Source organism: Pithys albifrons, chromosome 9, assembly GCF_047495875.1.
Source record: "Pithys albifrons albifrons isolate INPA30051 chromosome 9, PitAlb_v1, whole genome shotgun sequence".
In the NCBI taxonomy this organism is placed as follows: Eukaryota; Metazoa; Chordata; class Aves; order Passeriformes; family Thamnophilidae; genus Pithys; species Pithys albifrons.
Window position 1 is genome coordinate 8099645 of NC_092466.1, and position 18570 is coordinate 8118214.

At 36.4% G+C, this 18570-nt stretch overlaps 1 protein-coding gene across 2 annotated transcripts in view; it reads right to left on the minus strand.

Moving 5' to 3' along the window:
• Nucleotides 1-226: 226 nt before the first annotated feature.
• ATRNL1 (attractin like 1) overlaps nucleotides 227-18570 on the minus strand; it is a 469005-nt gene continuing 450661 nt past the window's right edge. For both annotated transcript variants that reach the window (XM_071563466.1, XM_071563465.1), the window contains one exon: nucleotides 227-5556. In XM_071563466.1, coding sequence (XP_071419567.1) covers nucleotides 5432-5556 — 125 coding nt within the window. In that variant the 3' untranslated portion in view covers nucleotides 227-5431. The remainder of the gene's footprint in view (nucleotides 5557-18570) is intronic.

Sequence of the window (18570 nt, forward strand, 5' to 3'; positions counted from 1 at the left end):
CCTCAGTATCCACTTTTTCTCATATTCCAACCATCTATTTAGAAACAGACATAAAATTACTTTTATTAATAAACTGAAAAGATTTTTATACCTGGCCATTTGTGCTTTACAAAGCTGGGGAAGAGGAAACTTGCAGGAGTATTAACAGAATTCATGTCTGAAAGTTTAGGGTACAGACAATTTTTGTAGAGTTCTTTCATAAGAAATCCACACTGGTCATCTTAAACATAATGATTCAAAGCTATGTTTATTTTTTCTCAAATATATTTTGTAACTGAATGTCATAAAAGAATTTTAGGACTTCACATGAAAAATAATTTTTGCTTCATGCTAATCCCTAAAAATCATGAAATAACAGAGACTTTTGAGAAATACTGACCTGAGAATAAATGCTAAAAGGATTCAGACCTTCAGTAGAACAAGATCTTTGTGACACCTTCTAGGTCTTGAAGAGCTCCATCTTACTTTTTTCTTGCTTCTTGTTTAATGAAAGGTCTTTTAGAAAAAGACATTTGCTAAAATTGGAAAATAATATAGCAAAGCACTGCTTTGATGAAATCGTAGAAAGATAAACAGTTATTGTTAAATGAGTAGCAGTTCTGCCAAAATTCATATTCTTTCTGTATTATTAACTTTGCCTTAGCATGTAAAACCCACAACAGGAAAATACACCAAAAAGAAAGGATACTAAAGGATGGGAGACACTTGCTCACCTTCTGCACTCAGTCACAGACATGATGAAAATACTGTTACCAAATTGATAAAATTGACAATTGATAACACTTTCCTTACAGTATCTCAGGCACACTTCTATATCTTCACTCAAAAGGACAAATACATTCAAGATTTTATTTCTGCAAAAATGGCTGTTATTACAGACATAACCAGTCACTGATTCAGTTAAAGTCTTTATATTATTCACTATAGTATGTGAGAATATGTGAGGAAACTGAGAAAATGTTCTGATTTAGATAAGGTGTGAAACCAATTCCATAATCCGATATACATCTATATTTATATATATGTACACACACATGTGCTTCCTGTGTGCTCTAACACTGGATGGTTGGTTTGCCCATCACTCCTGCCCTTGATTTCTTATTTTAGGAAAAGGAAGTTTTTATCACATCAAGAGGTGCAACAAGATGTTTTAAACCAAGACATGAATGAGCTTCAATGTACATGAGCAAGTCTGGGGGATTAACAGTCACCTCTCAGCCTCACAGTAAATTCAGAGTGTCACTAGAATTTAAATTTTATATGCAAGGTGATGCTTTTTTACATCAGAAATACCTGTAGCCATAGAAATGGCCACATGTGGCCATATAGGCAGTCATAAAGAAATACAGACATTCATTCTGAAAGTGAAATAGCATTAAATAAGGAAAAGCTGAAATAATAAATGGCCCTGAGTTATACAAGCCCAGATTCTGCAAGGCCTGTTTTTGCCAACTTTGTTCTTATTTGTTAGTATGTAATGAGCAAGTAGAGCTGAAGACAGTATGGGAAGTTCTGGCCACCTGCAGACAAAGTAGACTTGCTATTTATTATTTGTTATAAGCACCTCAAATAGCCTTAGATATTCCAGACTTTATTCTGATGTGAAATAAGTATCAGCAAAAGACAGTTTTTCAGGTAATTTGGCACCTTAGAGACCGAAAAAATACATCAATTTATTTAATTTTCCCCAGTCATGTCAAGCATTCTGAATAGGAACTTTTTGCTTATAAAAAAAGAGGGATTGTTAATTACCTTTAACAGAGAATTTTCCTTTATTGTCAAGAAACCTTTTGGATTCTTTTTAAAAAACTGGTAATGAAATTAGGAACATCATGATTTTATAATTTATGTGAATACTATGAAAGTTATTATGCATAAAGGTTGAACATATGTTAAAGTGATCCCAAACTAAAATTCTCACCATCAGGATTCCAGGCTCTACATTGGATTATTAAGAAAATAATTATTGCTGCAGATTTTACACATAACGACTTCCCAATCTGAACTTGTTGAAATGTTTTTGATTTGGGAAGATGAAAGGAAATTCTATCTATAAAGAGAGCTGTCAGCTATGAAAATTCTCCAATCAGATGAATCTGAATGCTCCCTTTTAAGGGTGTATTCATGCCTCAACATATTTAGAATTTGACCTTTTTTAATAAATAACTTTAATAGTGGCAACATACAGATAACATTTTTTATTTATAGGTCAACAAACACTTCATTACATTTCATGGGAATGTAATGAATGGAAGTAAATATTCTAAAGTGTTATTTATATGTGCACAAATTCGATTTAAGTAGTTTCAGGATTTTATATAAATATACAAGTACAGAGAGGAACTGAAGTAGTAAACCCATGCTACCATGGACAATCTGTCTCATATTTGGAATGGGAATTCAGAGCTGCTGAATTTCCCTCAGCAGAATCCACAGTCTGAGGGGATGGAGGTCGAATCCTGACAATCAGAACTTCACTGGGGCTTTTTTACCAGAACAGCACTTATTCGTTTATTTTTCACCCAATATAAATCACATTAAGCAAAACAGGCCATTCAACATTTTCTGACTCTAAGAAAGGTTTCCAAAGTCAAACTGGACAAAGAGTTTAAAAAAAGGCCTTTTCATGAAGCAATCATGTGACAGTTCATAAAATGTTTCATCTGATATACAGTGGTCATTACTGAAAAGTTTGCACTTGCCAACAGTTAACAAAATGCAGTTATCAGACATTTTATGCTATTTATACCTTTCAAAAAGAAAGCTCTAACAGTTATTCTGAAACTTTGGTTTGAGATGTGTTTGCAAACTTCTTGTATTTAAGTGTGGCCACCGTATTTTTATTTAATTATTACATGAATTTACTGATTTCATGCAGTCAGGGATCCTGGGAAAGGAAAGATACTTCAGAAAAAAAGTTCTCAGAGTGAAGGGAAATGCTGAATGATCCCATGACAAACATGCTTTTCTTGCACAATAAAATAATATTTTACCTGAAAACACAGTAAAATGGCTGATCACTATTTGTCCATCTTCAGTGTTGTAATAAAATATTTTAATCCCTTTAAAACTCACACCTGCTTTTCAAGTATTTTTCAAGCTCTGGCTGAAACACAGAGGAGTCTAATCCTTTCTGAGTGAGTACAGTCAAAACTGCTCTACAGGACTATATGGTCTTTCTGTGGATGGGGTTTCCAGAACATTCACAAAACACACACCGTATATTTCTTATGTGAAATGTTTAGGCTGAGGATAAGACAGAGTTTGGAATATATTCCAGACAAGTGGTTCTTTCCCTTTCATAAGTGTATGCATCATATAAGCCAGTTCCATGGGTTTATAATCATTTCAACAGATTAACTTTGAAAACTGGTGGGAAGAGTTGTCTTCAAAAGATGATTTTTCTTTCACTAGAAAATTCCCAACAGAAACTTTTAAAAGGAATTTTTAAAGGTTTTAAGTTGCATGAGGTCAGAATAGGCAATAAAAGTCACAAGATTGTGATGGCATTATTTTAAGATAATAATCTTATTTTAAGATATGAAAATACTGAAACAATCATGCCAGTATAAGAAAGAATTATACCATAATTGATAAGTGCATAATTTATCAAAACAATAGAGATGGTTAGATGCACTCTAATATTCCTGTATAAGATATAGCTACATACTGTACAATCGTTCCTCTTCTATAATTATTTTTACATTTAGTCCTCATCCAAATTAAGCTGAGTATTGTATGTATGAATGGCTTTAGGAAATAAACACAACTCACAACAGGCCTTTATTACTGCTACTGCACCACCATGGCATGCAAGGAACTATGTAGGCAACTAGAAACAGTAAAATGTCATCATCTGCCTGAAATAAAAGAACATAAAAAATACAGAAATAGTAGTAAACATCAATTATCTTTTCATATCTTTCATAGTTACCAGAAGTCTATCATTATATGAGACATTTATACCTCTGTATCACTCTCCTGTACTAGTGTGGTGGCAGATTTGGATTGAGAAACTATACTTTCAACAAGGTTGTACAAAACTACTAGTTTCATATTATACTGCTGTCAAAGTGTAATGCATAAATGAGAATATGACATATCTGCTACCTACCCCTTAACATTCTCCTACTCTTTTATAGATCCATGAATTTTTAGTAAATAAAAAGACTGAGGGCCATTAAAATTGTTTGTTGGGTTATCTGTTGTGGTTACTGAGCCCCCAAAAGGCTGAAGTCCTTTCAAATCTCTTTTATCTGCTTTTTGTTGTTGGGTACTGATTGTATGAGGTTCTGGATTGGATGCTGGATTTGAGAACCACTGTTGGAAGCCATTTGGATTTTTATTTATTTGTTTGTTTGTTTGTTTGTTTGTTTGTGTACTTTAATGGGTGTTAAAGTGAGAAGGAGATGAAATTCTGCTTCTGGGAGGGGAAAAAATAAATCCATACTATATTATAAAAACAAGGACCAAAGTGCTGACTGGGATTCATTTCTTCTGCTTAGAGGTCAGGACAATTTATAGATACCAGCAAATTTCAATATTGAAATGGAAGCAGGTTGAATAACAGCAAGTTCAACTCTCCCTAGATTTGCAATCTTGGAGACACTTTTGGGAAAAAAAAGGAAATTTTATTGCAGAAGAAGCTTTCCCATGCTTGATTAATTTGGCTAACCACTTAGCTGGCATGGAGGACCCTCTTTGTAAAACAAGTCATTCCAAATTCAGGACAAACTCCTCGGTACAGAAACATGAAAGCCCACCCACCACTCTGCAGCAGCACAGATTATGTTTATCAGGTTTCTTCAGTGTAAAGAAAAATAATCATGAAATGCTCAAATCATGCTTTTTTTTAAATGGAATTGTCCTTTGAATATGAACACGTGGTGTTCTCAGTTTGCACCTATGCTAAATTCCAAAGCTGCCTACCTATTTCAGGCAATGAGAACACCTAAATCCAAATGATGCTCTTTAGTTCCTGCTTGCTGGAAAGGAATTTTAATGCTGATTATAAGGAAAGAACTGTACAATTCTCATTGTTACATTAAGCTATACAAAAAAATTTCCTTTAGTTTCCTGGAATTTGCTCAGTTTTTAATTATACAATTTGCTTCTACATTATAAAACATTGTAAAGTTTCTCATAGTTCTGCTCAAGGATTTTCCCTGCTCTGATATGTTCAGGATTTTATTTTGCATTTTGTTGATACCAGGATCCACTCTTTTTATTAAAGCTCATCAAACATACTCATACCTACCACAAGTTTGTTCTGCTTTGGGGTATAGCAGGCTGTGTGACTAGAACAGAGCACAGTACCTCATATGTTCATTCATAGATTTGCCTCCATAAAAACTGAGGCTGTAGTGTAGCTTTCAATGGAAGCCATTTAAAAAGAAAACATTACAGAATATACAATTGTAGTTTTTGAATCTCAGACACAAGTTCCTTGACGTGTTGACAGGTGATGTTTTCGATTCCTGACTCCGGAACTCTTATCTTTACAGTCCGCAGGCTTCTGTTGGGAAATGTCTATCAGTGCACTTGCAATTGCAAGACCTGTAAGATAAATAGAGGAAAAACACAATTTAATGTTCAGCTTTCCTGAGAAGAATTCCAGAGCAGTGTGATGGTTCCTTTCATGACAAGTTTTTGTACTTTCCCAGAAATGATCAGTTTTATTTCAGAGTTAGATAACAAGTTCTCACTTTCTTAAATGCTACCTGGCAATGCTGAAGAACCAGTGGAAGAGAAAAGGTGCAGTTAAGACACCAGGCTGGAAATTGGGAGAACAGAGTTCCATTTCAGTGTCTTATTGATTTGCCGTGTGATCTTAGCATGACCTCTCCTTATCACCATTTTCTTGATTGTGTAGCCCAGCAGCTCTCTGACATGGATTTTCTCTTATTAAATATTTGTGCATTGCATTGAGAAATGGATAAACTATCCAAAAATAAGAGACAAATGGACACTGTAGTTGGAAATAATTTACATCCTTGTATATTTGCTTTTGCAATCCATATGCTTCCCTAATTAGGGAATATTCAGAGGTTAGCATTTGTGATGAACAAAAAGAAATGAAAATATCTTTTCAGGAAGACTTGTAAAAAGGCAGTGAAACATGATGGTGTTGGCCTGGATAAATTCCGAAGGTTGTCAACTCACCAAAGCTCTTCTTTTTCAGATACTGGTTAATTTGTTGATATGTGATTACCTTTTATAATGTTAACAGGGTATTACCATGGGCATGGACAGGCATGCCTAGGAATCACACAATGATAGAATATGTCAAGTTGGAAGGGGCCCACAAGGATTATCAAGTCCAACTCCTAATTCCAAACATGAAAACCCCAAGAATCACACCATGCGTGTTATCCAGACGCTTCTTGAACTCTCTTAGGGTTGGTGCTGTGACCTCTGCCCTGGGGAAGCTGTTCAGTGCCCAGCCTAAACCTCCGCTGACACAACTCCAGGCCATCCCCTGGGTCCTGTCCTGGTTCCCACAGAGCAGAGATCAGTGCCTGCCCTTCCTCTGCCCCTCCTAAGGAAGTTGTAACTCTGTTGAGGTCTCCCCTCAGTCTCCTCCAGGCTGGACAGAGCAAGTACCCTCAGCTGCTCCTCCTATGGCTTCCCCTTTATACCTAAGAAATTAGAAGTTAAGAATTTACTCTTCTATTTGCTTGTTCCTGCATCCTTTCTAGAAATTACTGACTTCCAGGAATGCTGTGGTTAACAACACTATTAATACATGGCAGTTCTGAGTTTTTAAATTCATATGGGTCATATTACCATTAAATGGATTTGGAGTATTCACATCATTCCCATGTTCTACTGCAACAAAATCACAACACCTTTACCAGCAAACCCACATTTACATATACCCATAATGTAGGTAAAGATGGTGCTGGTTCTCCTTGCTGCCCAATACATATCAATCTTCAAATACTCTACAAGGAAACATTTGAAAATACTTTCCACCATATCTAACAGGCAGTCAGTCTCAAGCCAAGATGAAACTCAATTTACCCATGACACAGAATCCCTCATTACAGCACTTATCTGCTAAGAAACTGTGCAAAAATTGTTTTTCACTAACAAGCGTTGCTACATTTTTCTTTCTTAGTATATGATGTACAGTCAGATTTGCTTCAGGTTTTCAGCATGCTGAAAAAATCTCTTCTATTGCACTCTGGAATGCTACCTTTCTTAACTCACAAAAAAGTTGCAAGAATTAATGTGTATACAGCTTTTTGAAAATGCATGACACTATACTGTAAAATGCTAAATACAATTATCATTGATACATTTCAGGATATGCAAGAGCCAAGATTAATCAAGTTGTTTTTTCTCACAGACAGAGATATTTCCTGGCATGAGCTAGTGATGCCTTAAATTGGACTTCAGACAAATTAAATTTTTGAAATAATTGAGGCACTTTTAAAGTATCAGCAGCATGCAGTATTAGCACATTCAGGGATAAAACCTAAAGAACATTTTGATGCTTGCTTACATGTGATCCCATCTTTAACATCTAGGCTTACAGTGTATGCTAAATGGAAGGAGCATTATTAGTAAACAGATTTTCCACATTTTATAAGGTATTTTAAAATCTATTTGGAGCTTTTAGACTAACCTCCCTTGTCATAACAACAAAAAGGAAGAACTTCTTCCTTCAAATCTAACACTGCATACTGGGATATACTGGCATATTGATAGAGTTCCATTAAAATCAGGTCACTACAGAAGATCATTTTTCAAAACGTCACACAAATCATCAGATGAAATTCATTTATTATGTTCTCTATGCCCAGCACAGTTCCTTGTTATCAAAGCAATACAATTAACTGGGGGAACAATTCATTATTTCAGAGTGGCAGTCTAAAGGAATTTCATTTACCAAGTCAAGCTTGTGCACAGACACTCGGAGCAAGCTGAATTTACATCAAAATGTAACAGAAAAAAATGCTGTGGCTTAAATATTCATTAAAAGAAAAAGAACCAAACAAAACATTCCCTTGATTTTACAGGCTTTTTATCTAAATAACAAATGTGAATATATTTATAGTCATTGAAGTTGGAACTGTAAATCGTAAAGTGCTCTGTGTGTGTTACCTCAACTCCAAAGTTATTATATTTACTGCTGCTTAAACATCCTACCCAGCATCCAAACTGCTATTTTCCAAATTGGTACATGGTCTCTGGGTGCTTCTGCCTCTTGAGTAACATGGCAGAAAGGAGCAGGGAAATCAGTAAGTCTCCCACATGGAGCATCAATGAGTCACATCTCATAGGCTAATTTATGGAAATCCATGGTCACAGAACCAGACCTATATTTAAATTTACTTTGTTTTCCTACTAAATGTTATAGAAATAACCTGACCTAGTTCTATGCAGCTATAACAACCTCTAGCTTGTTTTAAGGATATGTATGCATAGATCATTAAGAAGTGAGCCGAGTCAAATGCATAAGTGGAAAGCATATTTTTGTAAGAGATAATTGCATCCACAATAGAAAAATATCAGAGAAAGCAACTTGGTTGTCTTTAGCAGAACTATTGTCTTTCCTAATGGAAGTTAAATGGTAACAGTTTATTCTCAGGAAGTGTGTAATCATAAAATTACTGGTGTGTGAATTGTTTCGCCTTTTTTTTTACGTTTTTTTGTTTTACAATAATGCAAACCCATTAATAAGCAGAGGAATAAAATACAGCATATCAAATGGGATTACCTTGAAAAGCACATTCCTGATTTATCCACAAACAGCACTTTAATTCTGCATCCGAACAAAAGCATCTGAGGAAGTAACTCATTTTGAGATGCTCTCCTCCCAGTCTCTGCAAAACCAGGCAGTACTATATATTTTAATTTTGCAGCAAAACAGCTTCATTAGGCGTGAAAGGTTAATTGCAGGTTTAAGTGCAGTTCGGGGAGCGGCGCATGGGGCTGTGGTGAACGGCACAGGCTGCGACAGGAAGGCTGAGCGCTGGAAACTGTTTGCCCTGCTGAAATGTTTTACTACCTCATTTACTAACTGTCTTCTTTTACTGCTTGTATTTGTAGTTCTTCTAAACCTTTAATAGCTACAGTTTTATTTCACTGTAATCAGATTTAAATGGAAATACCCATGCTGGGATGTTTAAACATTCTTCCTCTGATTGTATACAGCTACATTTGAACTGATGTAGGGCTACACTATCTCCAAAAGTAGAAAAAAACCCTTACATTGAAAAAGTTAGTCTTACATTCTGGTGTGCATATTTAAAACCCTTTTCCCCTCCTCTATTGTTCATTTTAATGAGAAATGCAGTGAGTTCTTACTATCCTCTTTGTTAAAAGTAGGAGAATGAGCTCAGATTCATGGTTAGGCAGGTAGCTGGAAATGTTTTTCTCCATTTGAATATGTATTATTCAGACATAACATTTGGATAGATGTCTTCATTTGATTAAATTTCTACACATGTCATTGTTATGCAGAATCCGAACATTCAGAAACCTGAAGACAATAAAATAACTACGAGTCAGGTTGATCAATTAGATTTGTTTGACATTTTAACCAAAATTATAGTCACTGCTTAAGGTGACTTTAAGCAACAAAAATAAAATGCCAGCTGCCATACAGAGAGACTTAAACAGAAAAGACAGGGTAAACACTACACTGTTAAAGTCATGGATTCACCCTTCAGTGCCCAGAAGTCTTTGTGTTACTTCCATTTGTTCATGCTTTAAAGACATGTTACTGTACAGGCTCACCTCATAGTGGACAGAGTCCTTTTATCAGAAAGGATCTACTATTCAAAATCTTCCAGTTGTAGAAGATGTAATCCCCATGGATATCTGTAGAAGTGGATCTGAGTTGTTTGGAGATATACCGAGTGATGAGAATAGTCTGTGCTGCCTCATGAAGGTGACCATAGCACAGAGTGAAGCCAGTGAAGACAATTTCTCGCTCGTCAATAAAATTACCAATTATTTTGTAGGGAATTTTAAAGAGTTCTGTCGTTTATCAGTATTTCAAGACTATAAGAATATTGTTTTATAAATACATATTGTATATTATATATGCATAACTGTCATTTACATACAAGCACCCAAGTTAATAATGAAGTTTTGTATTATCTATTTCTTAATTTGATGAAGCAGACCACATTTGCCATAACCTTTATGGATGCATACTAGGACTGCACAGATTTATTCTTCATAGAAAATAAGTATATTAATTATAATGTCTATAATAGTGGAGGAACATAATATTCTAGAACATTGTTACTAGGCAAGTGTTTCTGAGTACCCACTGGAAAAATTCTCTCTCTTTCTGTAAGACATTGTGCCAGAAATAGCCTTATTCAATTTAGTTTGGTAACATTTTCAAGATTTCCTGGTTCTTTCTATACTTTTTCTGTGTTCTCAAACAAAATGTCTTCAAGCAGATTAATTCTAATTTTTCATGGCTGCAAAGGCCAGCATGTTTGTGCTACATACTCCTCTGCTACAGATCAAATCATGTTGGGAGACACCAAAAGGTACAGCAAATGGAATCGGCACAGAATTTGGTATTTAGAAGCACGACCCACAAAACTTCCTCCTAAGCAAGCACAAACCTAAAACTCAAGTGCCTACTTTCCAGGAGAAAAATGAAGAGTCATCTGAAGTTCAGGATTGTGCATGGCTAGAGGAACACAACAGATCTAAGTTCATCTCAAAGTCAGAAAATAGTCCAATCCTTCATGTGTCTCTGGATTTCCTGATCTGGCAGGTGTGCCGAGACAGTATCCAGAGATCACAGACTTAGTCACAGAGGAAAATAATCATAAGCAACTGCCAAGAAGAATAAGTATCTTCATAACCTGTCATATTGAATGTTTTTGTATTTGAATTAGTGTATTTTTAAAAGGACAAGCTGACAGCACCTCAAAATCACAGCCTTTTTATGGGCTTCTCTTCCTGTTTGGTGTGTGAATGTGTATTTTAAGCTGACACCACTCTTACTATAAGAAAGATATATTAAACAAACTAAACTAACTCGGAAATTACTTTGGGGAAGTAACCCCATCATTTTTTTTCAGTGATAATTTTTGCTAGATGGGAAGACAGCCAAGGGTCCAGAAGGTGTGTTTTCCTTTTCTTATGAATATAACTTAATTAAATAAGTAAAATACGACATAGAGCTTAGACCATAACAATAATAAACTAAATAACAATAGTGTGGAATTAAAATAGCCACACACTAGTAGAGGGAAGATGTCATTTTCCTTTTTATTATACCTTTGCTATTTAGTAATGAGAGCTATCTGCAAGAGGCTAAGAAATTCTTATTCCCAGAATAGACTTATAAATTACCTGCTGTCAGTTTGTGGGAAATGCAGACTATACAATAAAGTGTCTTTTAAGAAACGTTCAGCCTTTCCCAAACTTTCTCATCTTGAAAAGGAAATGGCCCTACATACTTGTGTGAAATCCTTGTGTTCCAAGGGGCCAGTAGCGATTTTTTTTTTTTTAGCATGGGTTCAGGCAGTTCTCCTTCTCTTTCAGAGTGAGGTGTCTGTAGTTTAGTCTGCAGTCCAGGTCTGAGCAACATCTGGTACCTTTAAACTCTCCAGCCTGCCAGTGGCTAAAAGACAGCAGAGCTTTCTGGCCTCTCTGAATAAGGACAGGCAGGGGCTGACAATGCATTTTGGGATAGCTCAAACAGCATCCCCATGAGTTGGACCTAGTGAGGAGTTCTGTGGTAGTGGGATCGGGGCAATCTGGTATCCATCAACTGAAGTTTTTTTCTCCCACTCTCTCAACTTGAGCCCTCCTGAAACACAAAAATCATAGAATCATAAAATCGTTTATATTGGAAAAGACCCTTAAGATCCTTGAGTCCAATCATTAACCTAACAGTGCCAAGTCAACGATAAACCGCGTCCCCGAGTGCTACATATACGAGTCTTTCAAACACTTCCAGGATTGGTGATTTCACCACTTCTCTGTGTAGCCTTTTCTAACACCTGACAATCCTTTTGGTGAAGAAGTTTTTCCCAATAGCCACTCTAAACCTCCCCTGGTGCAACTTGAGGCCAATTCCTTTTGTCATATTGTTTGCTACTCAGGGTAAGAGACTGACCCCTCCCTCATTCCACCCTTTCAGGTGGTTGTAGAGGCATAAGGTCCCCCTGAGCTTCCTTTTCTCCAGACTAAACACCCCCAGCTCCCTCAGCTGCCCCTTCACTGATTAATTTTAGAAGGAGCTAATAGGAGATTATTGCATTTAGCTGGACTGGACTGTCAGAGCTGCACCCCAATCCAAGCTGTGCACCTTGCCCAGGGAAGGCAGCACAGATGGAAGCAGAAATGCACTTTAACAAGAGAGAGAGGAGGACTGAGCCAGGGGCTGACCTGAGCTGGGAGAGGACCCCTCACCTGAACCTGCGTGAGAGATGATGGGCAGGGAACAGTAAGTCATGGTGGGCCTTGACAATGATTATATTTGAGGCAAGGGAAAAAGGGAGTGAGTGGCGCTACTGAAAATTATTCTTAATTAAAAAAAATGGAGAAAGATCTGAAATAAACCTGGTTAAAACAGTAGATGTTCAATGTGGCAGTAATCCAGAAGTAACTGCAGAGATCCTGGGCAAGGGCTTTTGTTTTGAGCTGCAGAGGGAAGATGGTGTTTTGGAGAAGCTGCAGCAACAGAAATGAACCAGACTGTGCACTGTGGTGGTGAGGAACACACAGAATGAGAGTCAAAGAATACTTGGGCATGACTGGGGGGACAGGAAGGGCAACAGGGTCATTAACACAGACTCAAGAGAAACCACTGGAATACAAACTCATAGGAAGAAATGTAAAATGCTGTGGGAATGAAAACTAACTACATAGGACTGGTCCTTAACCTAACCTATTGGTGAAGGGTAACCCAAACCCAGGTGTATGGAATCCACACTTCCACTAAAATAAAATAATTTCTCCATGAAGTCAATGCATTTTCTACTAATAAAAGGAGAAACTGAACTGCAGATACTTTCCCAAGGTCTTAGACACTTTACTTTGACACAAAATCTTTAAATTGAAAGAGTAAAGAATACCTTCAGCTATAATGTTTAAGCAATATTACTAGGTACATTATGTATGTCTTGAACCTTAATACATTGGAGTTTTCTGGTAAAACTTGTCACAGACTAGTCCAGTGATAATGTGACATACTCCAAAGACTAAAAGAAAGAAATGAAAAAAAAATAAAAGAATTGTAGTTGACTGCCAAACCTGAAGATAAAACTTTCTTCTGAAAGCCCCTCATTTACTCACTTTAGATACTACAATTGGCTTGGGAAATGGTTACATTTAGGCTAGTTTAGTAATAGCTCCTAAAGCTGCAATACTTGTCAGTACTACATTTCAATTAATAAAGCAGTCATTATGTTTAGTCAGGAAATCACCTTCCTCACACAAGAGCAGAGCTAAGAGAATTAAAGCATCTTATGTTTCTATCTAAGAAGTTTTAACTTGTTACAAGTGATCTATTGTTACACCCCTATTTTATCCCATTATTGTGATTTTTGGCCCTTGGAACACAAATGGTCATTACAGAAATCTGAGCATGCCCCTAAATATTCCATTATCTTTCCCAACACAGCCTATTTTATACAAAATCATGGCAGATTTTTCCGTGGAGGTTTTTTTTTTTTCTTTTACATTAAAAACTGGGCAACAAGTAATTATTGTATGAATGATTGCAACTCATGAGACTTTCTCTACTGTGTATTTTTGAATATAAGTTGTGGAGACTCAAACAGGTGTATCAGCAGTAAAATATGTTTATATTTTTAGGAGGGGGAAAAGCAAGTTTAGAGCACATACAATGTTTTCAGAAACATATCAATCAAGTATATGAATGGCAAAACACCTGCAATTCATAAAATATTTTTTATTTTAAGTTATTAGCAAAATAAGAATTTTGTTTTTAACTGAATGATATTAAAAACACCTAAAAAGGAATATTGTACTTAGAATACATGCAAATCTTACGCTGATTAATTCCTTGCTGCTCTGCCATGGCAGATTACACATCATGTGTTAAAATGCAAGTAATTACACATTTTTCTATAATAGACAGAAATATCCGAAATATTTGGATTACATTTTCAGTTTGATTACATCTCCTTTCCATTGAATCATTTATCCATATGTTATGAAGAACATCTCTATTCTTGTGATGCTGTGCAGCCGTTTAATTTGTTTTCAAGAAAATCACTATAAACTAATTTGCTACTCTGCAAGAATTTGGTGAGATGCATTAATCATGCCAGAATCTAATTTGGTCTTGTAAACCTATTTCTGCAGAAGAGAAAAAAAAAGCCTACTGAAGAAGCTCTATTTTCACTTACTTTTAGAGGTACCTGATTTAATACAAATAAATTATAATGGGCTTTCTTTAGAAGGCAGTATCACAGTTGTGACCCAGTTGGGGTTAGTTTATGAACCTCTCTGTAGTAATTAGAGACATTTAGTTTGCAAAAGTCTACTCAGCCTGGCACACTCGAGGTTCTTGTACAGCATTACTTTACTATTCACCTCTATTTCCAGCAATCTCTTTTTATTTGGATCATGGATGCAAATCAGAGTAAAAATGAAGCTATGAAAGCTGTAAAAAAGTTATGAGCTTGAGTTACAACGTTTTAAAAGCTTTTTACCCAAATCCATTCATGCAATTGGATGCTTTAGCCAGTGTGATGAAAGCTAAAGCCTCACTGTACATCATGAGGAGGAGGAACACCTGTGGGACAGAGATTTATCACCCATATAAACAGAGTGTGATTGACCATTATTGCACTGCTGAACTATATTTCATGTAATTAAGTAATCAGAACATCTACACGTGTGTGTGTGTGTGTGCAGGTCCATATGAGTATCTAGGAAAGAGAGAACAGGTTGGAACACAACTGAGCAATCAGGAGAACAGGCAGAAGGAGAAAAGGCAGCAGCTTTCACCGGGGTTTGCTTCCCTCCAGAGGGGCCTTTCTTGCAGGGGGTGGTGATTTAAAGCAGATTTCTTTCTGTCTGTGGAGGAAATCTGGGGTGATAAACCTCACCAGGTGAAATTCAGTTTTTATGGATACCTCCCTAATGTTCCATCTGGGTGATAACATATACTGTCAGATTTGCAGCTTTACTACTCTCCTCCTCAAGACAAAACACTCCACCTTAAAGACAATAGGTTTAATAGCCTGAAAGGGGCCAATTCTGCTCATGCTAGAGATAAAACAAGATTACTTACATTATCATTTACTTTTAAGGAAGAAGATTAGAACAATAATCCCCAAAGATACTTTTTCTCTCTCTTGCATCTTCATTTAGCAGGTGTCAGCTATTTTTAACCCCACTGTCAAAAATTTTATTAAAACCAGAAAGTATTAAAGATGTTCTTACAAAGAAGTTATTGTAGTTCACCAGAAATTCAATAGGATTGCAGGTTAATCACTAGTAGGCTTGGTATCTGCAGAGCTTTTCCTTATTGTATTCTCATTTAAAAGTATTGCTTCTTAAGGCTGGTTTTCCATCCCCACCATACTGGTGCCACAAATCATCACTCTGTTTCACTAATAATTTGGTTCTGATCAAATAAAAATGCCAGTTTTCAGTGTTCCCTGATTTCCACAATTAGACATTCAGAGCACCCCCAGCCACAGAGCCAGCAGCCACTGTGACAAAACAAAAGATCTTGGGAGTGCAACACACAGTGAAGCCAACAGGACAGAAAGTGTGCCCTGAGCTTTGAACCATATTTTGAAATAATACTAAAGTGACAACTTCAGGGTCCTCAGGATCTCTGAAATAAGGGGACTTGTAGTTTCAGCACAATTAATGTCTGAGAAAAATGAGGAAAAAAGGAAAAAAGAAAAACAAAAAGAAAAATCCACAAATGCCCTGCTGTCAGAATTAGGGTGGCTCCATCAGCAGAACCAACATCAGCTGACACAGGACATTGATTTTTATTAATTCCAGCAGAAAATCTTGGTAAAAGGGCTGAAAGGTTGTCACCATAAAAAGTATTTTAAGCCTGAAAGATTTTATACAAATGGCCCTACCAGAATTATGGTCAGCACTGAAGGAGAATAATTCTGAATGAGAACCCAGGACATACAGGTAAGCTGCACAGCTGCCCATTTATTCTTTGCTGAATATTCTATTTTACACTGAAAACACTGTGTTAGGACAATAACAGGGAAAATGACACACTTAAACCTGTCAAATTGTATGGAAATAGGATTCCATTTTAAACACTGCATATTCCTAATTGATTACATACACTTACTTGGTCCTCAGCAGTCAATATAGATAAATATCAGTAAAATTATAGTAGAAGAGCACCATTTCTGCTTGTGTGACATATGCAGGCAGAGCAAATGCCTGAAACTGTGAGATAGCAACACAATGACTGTGTATCACTGTAAATATATTATGTGCCCTAGGCATATGTCCTAGTTGGGAGAGGAAGAATCAGAAAACTGACAGTAGGTAGTCACAGCTTGCTACCGAGCTCTGTGCCTACTCAGAATCCAACAAGTAACATTCACTGTCTCATTGACTCATTAAATTAAAAGTTTGGGGAAAAACCCCAACAAATCAAAATAAACCTATTGTGGTAAAAAGATTAGCAAACTATAACTTTTGCCATTTAAAACATTTCTCTAAAAGTCCCTGGAAAACCCTGAGAAAAATTCTCCTGACATACCAAATTCAGGTTCCTCGTTTCTCCTTTTAGAAACAACATTCACCAGAGATTCAGGAGCTGTGAAATATTCCTCTCTTGAGGTCAGATTTGGCATAATTCTCAGCCTGATTTGCACATTTCCTTTTAATACAACAAAATAAGATCTCTAACTCATGGCCTGTTGAACAGGACTCATGCTACTAAATAGATATGAAAAATAAAGGTAGAAAGGAAATGGGAGGTACAGTCCAGAAAACATTCACAAAGTCCATTTCCCAACAATGTCACCTCCCTAAAGAGGCACTCGATGAAAACACATCTTCACATACTGAATAGTTCCTGCAGAGCCCATCCTCATCACTAGTGATGTGTGTAAGAAATGGCAGAACTGAAGGCAGGGAGAAGATGTGGTGAGAGATACACGTTGCCTGGAGTTTTCCAGTGCCAGGGTGGCTCTTTGAGACAAGGGGCAACACTCAGAGCAATCCTGTGCATTGTTCTTCCCGACATTTTCATTAAGAGCTGATGTGCCTTATGAAGCGCCTCGCTGGCTTTGTATTCAGGATGTGATTAGGAGCTAGTTTTCATTTATGCCTTTTCAAAAAGCTTTTACTATGTGAAGAAGGAGAAACGAACCTTCAGCAGGACATTAGAACTCCCTCACTGCAATTTTGCTAAATCTCCCATCTGTTTTTTAAAAGCAGAAATTGCGTAGTCTTCTATTTTCTATTTAACTGCTGACCTTCACCCTCTCTATTTTTTCCCATATGCTTTTCGATCACATGTGAAAAACTCAGCTTCAGGTCCCTTATTTCTTGATTTTCTATATTTCAATTATACTTTAATGGCTATACATAGAGATATAATGATATGAGTGTTATGAATGAAATCTGTTTTGTATTATCCCAGCTTCTGAGAACTGCTACAATTTGAGTTGCTTTCTTCTGCAGGCCCTGAAGTGCCTTCTATAATATAATAATATAATAACATAATAATATAATAAACCCTGAATCTGCTCTCCCTTTCAAATGCAATCCAGCATTCTGTTTCCTATAGTGCTGCTACATTATGATTTGCAACTATAAATAATTATCCTAAGTCATAAAGATATAAAACTTTAAAGCAATACCATTAGACACCATACACTGGAGACTCTGAAGCTGCCAAAAGCAAACATTGATTTTCATAAGGAATAAAAAAGAAGGTGATAATGCAAAGCATATTCCTGCTTAGGATTAGTTCATCAAAAGCTTGCTCTAAGTTTGGGTGCAAAGAATGAAAACAGCAGGTAATCAGTGGCAAACTGCACCTTGTTTCTGAAAGGTGGGACGCCAGATTTTATGACTTTTATCTTCAAAGATGAGGAGAATAAAACACCTAAAATCCAGAAATATAAGGTGTTATCCCCCAAAAGGGGTCTCAAAGACAAGAGGGATTGATATAAACCTCTATAAGGCCAGATGTGTGACACTGGGACCTGGTTTTTGTTAGTTTCGTGTTGTCTGGTCAAACATTCAATAAAATGACAGAGGAATATACAGAATTTCTGGCTTCTTCCTGCACTACTTTCCAATGCTTTCCTTCCAAAGAGCCCTTCATTTTCCAGTTTCCTATTTTTGCTCCTTCTTTTTCTATTAAGTTTCAGTCACCACATTATTTAACTGCCTTTATAAAACACTTAGTATGCAGACTTCCAATAATCAGGAATTCTCTTTGTGAATCTTATGTTAGTTTCTAAGACTACTCTAATTCCCTTCTACCTTCTCTCATAATTTTGGATTGTATTAGTGTGAGAAGGTGGTCTTATGATAGGTTTTAAAGGCTGCAAACATCCTAATAATCATTTATATTATATGCCCTTCCCCTGACTTCTCATTTTA